The following is an 8,617-nucleotide window of genomic DNA, read 5'->3' on the forward strand; positions in this document are numbered from 1 at the left end:
TTTGATTACATAAAAATAGGAGTATATTTCGAATTAGAAGAGGTTTTTGTATAGCGCACACTCCGTATCATTTGGTTTGTGTCGTCGCTAATCTAGTTTGACATTTCTTCAGCAAGCGAGGTAATATTAATATTACAGTTTTTAGTGTACAGCTAGTATCAATATGGCGTCATAGGGTGAATTTTGTTTACTGCGTATTATAAAATAAAACAATTTTCCTCTCAAAATTTACACAAAAACCTCTTCATAAAATCGATTGTAAGTTCATAAACGTTGTTATTAAATCTATTTATGGCATTGAATCAATAATTTTTGTAGAAAATTTATAAGAAAATATTGTTTTTCAAAATTATTTCAGAATTTCACCATATATGCCAAGATTGGGCGATATTATTAAATATGGAAAAAAAAGACACAGCCATGCAATTCACACCGGGCACAAAAATTGAAGCACAAGATCTGACGGGAGGCTGGCACAACGCCAGTGTCATCGAAGTGGATCAAGGCGAACAAGAGGTTTTAATCAAATTCGCAAAAAATATGAGAGCAAAAGGTGCTAATAGGTAAGTCAAGCCAATGTTATTCACTCAATAATTCTAAATAAGATCACATTTTCAAATTGAAGACAGAAATTTATACTGATCATACTTATAAAATTTATAGATTCAAGTTGAACGAAGAATGGATTTCGATGGACAGCAGCCGATTGAGAATTCCAGTGCAAGTCACGTACGAAAAAGGTGATCGATGTTTGGCCCGATGGACTGATTCCCGAAAATTTCCAGCAACGGTGCTCAAACCGTTGGAAAACAGTAAGCATTCATCATTGGCAATTTATAATATGAATTTCATATTGCTTATTCTGACTTTAATATTTCTGTTTAAAATATTGACATTGATTTTAGACAAATATGAAGTACTGTTCGACGATGGTTTCGTAAAACATGTAAAAGGAAATCATATGACAAAAATGAAGCAGCCAACAAATGAAATAGCAACTCAATCCAGTGATTCACCATTACCACCAATTCAACCCATCATCAGAAATCTATATAATCCAATTCCAAAATTCGATTTGAGCAAATTCAATCTACCCGAAATACCGGAAGGTGAATGGTGTTGTCCATGGATTAACGACACACCGATTGGTGATGAGGGTTTTTTGTTGAATGCAGACGGTACAAAACGTCCAACGGTTTTGGTGCAAGATAAACGATTACCCGCCGGATGGACAAAACATTTGTATCGACGTTCGAGCACATCAATTAAATGGGACGTTATGTTAGTTGTTGACTCGAATAATAAACGTTTTCGTTCGAGAAATGATGTCAAAGTATACCTTGATGAAATTGGTCAAGCGTACAATCCAGATACTTATGATTTTAGCATTCACAAGCGTCGTGCCAAAGATATTGGTGTTTATGTTTACACCGATGATTATGTGCCGCCGGTACAATCGTCAGATTTTAATTGGAAATCGAATCTGAATTCATCACTTCAACGGCAACCATTTGCCGGGTTCTCACCAAATGAATCGACAATTCTGTCGAAAATTGCACAAGAAATTAAAACTGAACCAAATACGTCTACATTCGGTGTGTTGGGAGAAGATTTTATTTATCTTGGGGCTTTAAAAGTTAAACGGATCAATAATTCGCTTCACTGTCCCAAGGAGGATTGCGATAAACATTTCCGCAAAGAAAATCATTTATATATTCACGTAAAACACTATCACAGTGAATTAGCCGATCAACTTAACGCCACCACAAACAAGATTGAATCGCCAATCTCTCAAGCGATAGAAACAACAAACGAACCAAAAACAGTGGGGCAGTCATTGACCTTGGTAGAACAAACGAGTGATGGATTGAAACGTAAATTAGATACAAATCTAGCCAATCTTGAAGTCAAGGAAAAACGAAAACCGTCAGAAAAAGACAAAGTGAATGCGCCAGATATTAATTCAGTGGATAGCGCTCTCAAGGAGTGTGCACAGAATGATTTCAAACCAGAAGCAACTGCTTCAGCGCCTAAAAAATCAACAAAAAAACGAACTGACACCAAACTATCCGCATCAAAATCGGGAATACCAAAATTCAAAATTAATCCATTCAAAATCAAGGCTTTAAAGGGGAAAAAATCCAAAAAAATGAAGAGAGAATTCAAGCGAAAAATTAAAAAAATTCTAATAAATCACGATAACAATGATGGAAGGTCAACTCAATTGAATTTTTCCAATTCAGAATGTTCAACAATGGATCTAAATTTTCAACAACAATCTGGCTCTCAATATGTCGATGAAAATGGTGAAATTATCAAAATTGTACGAATGCGTCAAGAAGAAATCGTTAACTGTAAATGCGACCAAGGTCAGAATGGTTTGATGATTCAGTGTGAACTATGTTTATTCTGGCAACACGCTGTATGTTACAACATGACCAAAGAAAGTGAAGTGCCGGAAAAATATGTGTGTTGGATATGCCGACATCCAGAAAATATTCGCGAATCAATGAGATATATTCATGATCAAGATTGGTTGTATGATGGAAAACTATTTCAAGCAAATTATCATCAGCCAAGTGATCAAGCGGCTATGCGTTCTGACATTCTCCAACAAAGTCATCAACTGACCGGCAATCTTTTGGAAGTGAATCGTTCATTGCACAGTTTAAATGTGAAGTTAAACATTGCGTCGAATAAAGATCATCCAAAATTGTATTTGTGGTCAAAGAAATGGGAACAAAGTCCACCAAGAAATACTGAAACGAAAGTTGAACAAGAGCAACACACATCAGTTTCAGAGGTCAAGAGTGAAACGATCACCAATCCTGCGCTAAATAATTTGCTGGAATGTGTCAAACCGGAAAATGAATCTGAGACAACGCAAAAGAATGAGATGACGCTAATAGAAAATAAAACAAATACTGACATTAAAATCGACAAGACAACGACACAACAACAAATTAAACAAGCAGTCACACCGAAAAAACTCCGATTAACACCAAATATTCCACAACCAGAAGCAGCTATCGATTCGGTAGAATGTCAGCATCATCTTTTGGAACACATACAAAATGAACAAAGTATAATTCACGCACGCATGCAAACCATCGATGCACAGATTGTTGGTCAGTATTTTATTGATTAGTTCGCATTAAAAACTAAGTGATTGTGATGATATTTCTTTTATTAATCCTTTTCTTTTTTCTTCAATTATTATAGCTCTTGAGTCAATGGAGTATCCGCACAGAAATACAAAATCCGATTTTGCCAAAACCAATCACACCATACGGATGCTATTGAATGACCTGGATAAAATGAAAAAATTGGCTGCATTCAATCGAATTAATAGCAGAAATAAAGAAACGCTGCAATACGTGAATATGAATAGAATGATCTAAAATTGAATTAACATGCGTCATATTTATTTGGTATTTGTGCGATATAAAATGACGAATTCTATGAATTTTTGAAGGACGATGATCTATTATTTTAAGAAAAAATGCATAAAAAAGTGTATTTGATTTGTGTGTTCATTATTATAAATTGATTGTGAAAGTGAACTTTATTTGAAAAAAATGCTCAAGTTATATTGAGTTATTGTCATTGGTTTTCACATCATCGACTGATTTACAATCTCGGATATAGAAAAAGTGTTGTATCTCATTAAAGACTTCATCGATGACAAAACCAAAATATAAAACTAAATATGATAATTGCAAAATCTAACAATAACACGAATGGGAATACAAATGGACAAAACCATGGTGGAGGTTGAAGAACTAAACCATTCGATTTTTGACAAGAATGACATCAACGAAGAAATTTTTGTCAGTTTGGCAAATGAAACGAAAAATAATCAATCGACAGGGCGAGAAATTATCAGATTATTCAATTTCCGATTATACTTATATTTACGCGGTGGACGTCATTAATCGTGTTTAAGCTGACTGTCAAATACGTATTTTGCTAGTGTAACCCAACGAGAAAAATTGATTTGATTTCGGTATCACCGGAACTCAATTTTAATAATTATTATTATAATGGAAGTTAAATGTGGAGTGAAAATTTAAAAACACAAAAAAATAAGTTCACTATGTTTAATGATCTTAAAGACCCGTTAATGTATGTTACTTGCAAGACGAAAATCGAAAAACCATAACTACGTCAAGATCAATTTATTATCATACATTTATACATTTTTCCTTTTAAATGGGAAAACGGAAACGATCTTAAGAACGCGCATTAGAAATGCAATCGCTGATACTTTGCAAAATGGTTTAATGACAAGTGATCCGAACGGCACTGTCTGGCAACAATAATTTTTTTAATTGAACATTTTTTTACTCTTCAAGTACAAATTTTAAATCAATTGATATTTTATAAATGCCATTATTTTCTGAAAACTACGAAGTTTTTCGAAATCTGTAAATTAAAAATGATTAATGATAAAATAGGCTGAAATTATATAGCTATTAGTTAGTTACATATATTCGAAATGTGGAGTTTTTTTTATATTGATTTACTGAGAAGAAGCAAAATAAAGAAATATGATTGTAATGTTTGGAATTGCCCTAAAGTTATTGATTATTCGGTATGCGTTGCTTTTATTATTTTATAGGTGTCTTCAATTTCTTTCCATGTATCAAAGTGCAGTTGATCCATAATGTCAGTAACCAAAGTGGTTTTTGAATCGTTTGTGATATCTTGCGAGAATATTTCCTCTGTTGATGTAGATGATTTGAATGGTGTATCACCTTCGATCGATGGATTGCTGAAAATGATAGCGAAATCAAGTTAAAAGTGATAGTGGGCAAAAGATATTTTCAAAATCTACCCAGTTTTCGCGAAATTCGTAACTATATTAACCATGCGCATGATTGCATTGTAATTTATATTTGAGTTGTCTTTGATTATCAAATTTTTTTCATAAATTCCCAACCTGTTTAATAAATGGCAACTAGAAGAGGGAGAGAAATGCCAAAAATGCATTTAAAGAATTTAAAGTTATCAATATTTTTGTCATTTATGATTTACCAGCATATGAAACATACATCTTCACCATGGGACGCACCATCGTAATTCAACTGCATCAACTGTTTAAATAAGTTGATATCAGCATTCACTGAAAATCTATCGTATGGAAGCATTTAAATTAGAGGTAGATAGTTGGTTAAGAGCAGATTACCTCTGCAAAAATGTATTTCGTTTGGTGTTTCCTTTGTTATTTGCTTTTACTTGATATTGAACGGCTTTTAAAATGTTGTATCCAAAATTCATATCCGAAAGAAGAGCAATATTTCCACGTTTGATCGCATCAATATTGCTCGTATCATTAAAATATGCATTTTTCAATGCTTCAAAAGCCTTTTTGTATTCCTGAAAATTTATATTTTCTTCAAATTATTTTACGTCAGAGCATTCATTCTAGTAACTAACCTCTGGATAAATTTCTTTATCAAATCCAGCAAATGGCAATAATAATTTTGACTCATTCCAATTTCCACTAAGAAACGGTTCAGTATTTCGAGTAAGATTTGCATTAAATGTAACATATTCTTGAGAAGTGAAACTAAACAAAGTATCCATAACTGGAGCCTTCGACTTGTAAATTTCTTCCGGAGACTCAGTTATGAATGCGCCTTTTGTTGTAGAATTTTCAATAGTTGGAACCCATGGTGATTGAAGTAAAACCAGTCCACGACTTGTGGTTGATCTGAATTGTTCAAGAATTGCACTATCTTCTTTCTTTAAATGTTCAATTAGTTTATCTTTGTCTTGAATATTTGAGAAATTTTGCATTATTTCCAAATGATTTGGTTCATATAATGCGTAGAAATTTAAAGCTGAACTACTCATTGCAAACGCTCTGTTAAAATATTTTCTCGATTCTTCATTGAGCATATGATAATTCACAGATGCACCGCCTGATTCAATCAAAATATCAATTAATCATACTATTGTGATCATTTTCCGGTAGGACTTCGGCATTTTGAAGGAAATCGTTGAAAGAATTTCATCATCCCTTTTATGGCTAAATATTTACACCCCTCGTGCACTCCTATGCCAAGTTTGAGCGCGGTACAATAACTACTAGTATGCATTTGTTGACTTGTTCAATTATAGCTCAAGGGACTTCTTCGATTTATATTTTTTGGATTTTTTTCAGACAATATATTGAACTAACTGGTCAGTTGAGCTGACAGTACGTTAGCCAGCTAAATGGACTAAAACAATAGAAGTTATTGTTATAATGAACAATCACTTCTATTAAAACAAGAAAAGTGATTCATCATTAAAACAATAACGTCTATTGTTTTAGCCCATTTAGCTGGCTAACGTACTGTCAGCTCAACTGACCAGTTAATTCAATGTATTGTCTGATTTTTTTTGCATAAAGAGGCATATTGACATGATATAACTGCATCAGCGTACGTCCTCAGTGTTCTACGATAACAACCAAAGCAATCTAAGAAAATTCAAACCAAGTTTTTGTTGAGATTTCGACCAAAGTTTTCAATTATCAAGCAATTCAATGTGATGCCAAAAATCTAATGTATGATTTTTCTCAAATTCTTGTACAAAACTCGCACTTTTTCATTTTCATCATCTTGGAAAATCAACAGAATCATGGCTCGTACGCGAATCAACAGGTTTGAGGCAGAAGTTTTTGTTTTTCAAGTGAAAATGTGCTAAAAAATGAAAAATTACCCATTTTTGGATCTTTTTTGGGTTTTTAGTCATTACCATCGAATTTTCAAATATTTTTTTATGATTAAAGTTTATGAACTGGCCATCAATTTTGCTGAACATACCAAATACCTATCATGATGATTTGAAATTTTATTAAAACTTCACAAATGTCTGGTTTTATGAAAATCGTAAAAGTCACTTGAGCTATAATTGAACAAGTCAACAAATGCATACTAGTAGTTATTGTACCGCGCTCAAACTTGGCGCATAGGAGTGCACGAGGGATGTACATATTTAGCCATAAAAGGGATGATGAAATTCCTTCAACGATTTCCTCCAAAATGCCAAAGTCCTACCGGAAAATGATCACAATAGTATTGTAGGTTAAGTTAAGGTAATTACCAGCACTTTCTCCAAAAAGTAGAATTTCATTTTTGTTTCCAGAAAAATATTCAATATTTTCATAAATCCATTTGAGAGCAACTTGTTGGTCTTTCAATCCCATATTTCCAGTATATTCGCCGAACCCAAGATTCATAAAACCAAAAATGCCCAAACGATAATTAAGTGTTACAAAAATATTATCTACTTCAATCAGGAAATCTGGTCCGTACAGCAAATCGGTTGCCGTTCCTTCGGTAAATCCACCACCATGGATATACACCATTACTGTTTTTTTCTCTGAACCACCATCTAAAAAATATGATCTCTTCAATTTTTGAATGCATCGAAATGTATTCAAAATATTTGTATTTTCCCATTTCTCTCAATGTAGTTTCTTAGCAAATATAAATTATGTAAAATCTAAAACCTGGCACGTAGATATTTAAGAAGAGGCAATTTTCACTAGTTTTTGTTATTTTTGGTAAAAACTTTGTTGACGTGATACAACCATCTGCATATTCATACACCTTTAGAGCCTCCGTCCATCTTCGAGTTAGCGGTACCGTTGGCTTTTACGGAACAGAATAAAATAAGATTAAAATGAAAAACGTTTTGATACCATGATGATTTTTTCATCAATACCTTAAATCTTCGATCGACTTCAGCTCCAGTGTATGGATCTATTCCTGTTATTGGAATTTCAGCATACGGAACACCTCTGAACGCATAATATTTCCTGCCTAAAAAACCTGTTTGTTCTATGCCTTCAACTGGGCCATTGTTTGTTTGTTTCATTATGTGTGGATCACATTGCATGATTGGTATAATCAAAAACACTGACAACAATTCACAAAGTAATTTAAACATTTTTTTTCGTATCATTGTTGAAAATGGTCAACTATTGAATGATTAGTAATCACTGATTACACGATCCAAGATTTAATGCAAAAGCAAAACAAAATTGGTGAGTAAAAAATTTCAATTGATGAAAACGAAGACAAATTTACAACTAACGTTGCCTTTTCATATTCGGTAAATTTATACCAACTTTGTACAAAAGCTGATTATGAATAAGTAGTTCACGATGAAAATGATTTAATCAATATTACTTCATGCACACGCATCTGTAGAGTGGAGCATGAGATTTATGGTGTACGCTTTATTCTTATAATTGAAATATTATCAAACGCCACAAATTCTTTTTTTTCTTGCGATTTTCTTATTTTATAAATTATATTTGCGTAGTATTTCGAAACACTGAGATGAAAATTTAAAATAAATATATCTTTCTATCAATTATTTCAAACTTTGAATGACATTTACATGAACTGGTCTAATTGATAAAAGTGTATTAAACTCGTAGACACTGAATGATTCGATTATTGATGTGCAAATGATCTGAACCAAGATGATTTATATTTATATTAAATTATGCGATTACTACATTAATGTTACTATTTGAAGAGTAGAACAATTAAACGCAAACTCTTATATATTTTGATCTTTTAAATGATGTGTGACACCTTTATATTGAGTATGC

At 32.7% G+C, this 8,617-nt stretch overlaps 2 protein-coding genes across 4 annotated transcripts; one reads left to right on the forward strand and one right to left on the reverse strand.

Annotated features, from left to right (window-relative positions):
- Positions 1-131: 131 nt before the first annotated feature.
- LOC116340914 (PHD finger protein 20-like) lies at positions 132-4,579 on the forward strand. The gene is made up of 5 exons (XM_031767664.1): positions 132-258; positions 359-563; positions 664-812; positions 906-3,128; positions 3,223-4,579. Exons 2-5 carry the CDS (start codon positions 400-402, stop codon positions 3,399-3,401), a joined length of 2,715 nt encoding a protein of 904 aa, XP_031623524.1. The 5' UTR covers positions 132-258; positions 359-399; the 3' UTR covers positions 3,402-4,579.
- LOC116340915 (esterase B1-like) lies at positions 4,127-8,112 on the reverse strand. Of its 3 annotated transcripts, XR_004201119.1 has the most exons (9): positions 7,720-8,097; positions 7,505-7,646; positions 7,096-7,386; positions 5,440-5,927; positions 5,189-5,379; positions 5,038-5,133; positions 4,838-4,960; positions 4,488-4,774; positions 4,127-4,425 (listed from the first exon to the last, which is right to left on the reverse strand). XR_004201119.1 is itself a non-coding variant. In XM_031767665.1 (8 exons), exons 1-8 carry the CDS (start codon positions 7,957-7,959, stop codon positions 4,588-4,590), a joined length of 1,758 nt encoding a protein of 585 aa, XP_031623525.1. In that variant the 5' UTR covers positions 7,960-8,097; the 3' UTR covers positions 4,127-4,587. The 3 variants fall into 3 exon arrangements, 1 of the variants encoding a protein (XP_031623525.1); XM_031767665.1 differs by having other exon boundaries at positions 4,127-4,774; XR_004201120.1 differs by lacking the exon at positions 4,127-4,425 and having other exon boundaries at positions 4,657-4,774; positions 5,055-5,133; positions 7,720-8,112.
- Positions 8,113-8,617: the final 505 nt, after the last annotated feature.

This window comes from Contarinia nasturtii, unplaced genomic scaffold (assembly GCF_009176525.2).
Source record: "Contarinia nasturtii isolate CC-2019 unplaced genomic scaffold, AAFC_CNas_1.1 Cnas_scaffold_695, whole genome shotgun sequence".
In the NCBI taxonomy this organism is placed as follows: domain Eukaryota; kingdom Metazoa; phylum Arthropoda; class Insecta; order Diptera; family Cecidomyiidae; genus Contarinia; species Contarinia nasturtii.

Coding starts and splice junctions, on each gene's coding strand:
- LOC116340915 (XM_031767665.1), bottom strand. CDS start 7,959: ATGATACGAAAAAAAATGTTTAAATTACTTTGTGAATTGTTGTCAGTG. Junction 7,647..7,719: donor AAGTCGATCGAAGATTTAAG/GTATTGATGAAA, acceptor GTTCCGTAAAAG/CCAACGGTACCGCTAACTCG. Junction 5,928..7,095: donor ACTTTTTGGAGAAAGTGCTG/GTAATTACCTTA, acceptor TGATTGAATCAG/GCGGTGCATCTGTGAATTAT.
- LOC116340914 (XM_031767664.1), top strand. CDS start 400: ATGGAAAAAAAAGACACAGCCATGCAATTCACACCGGGCACAAAAATT. Junction 564..663: donor AGAGCAAAAGGTGCTAATAG/GTAAGTCAAGCC, acceptor TAAAATTTATAG/ATTCAAGTTGAACGAAGAAT. Junction 813..905: donor GCTCAAACCGTTGGAAAACA/GTAAGCATTCAT, acceptor CATTGATTTTAG/ACAAATATGAAGTACTGTTC.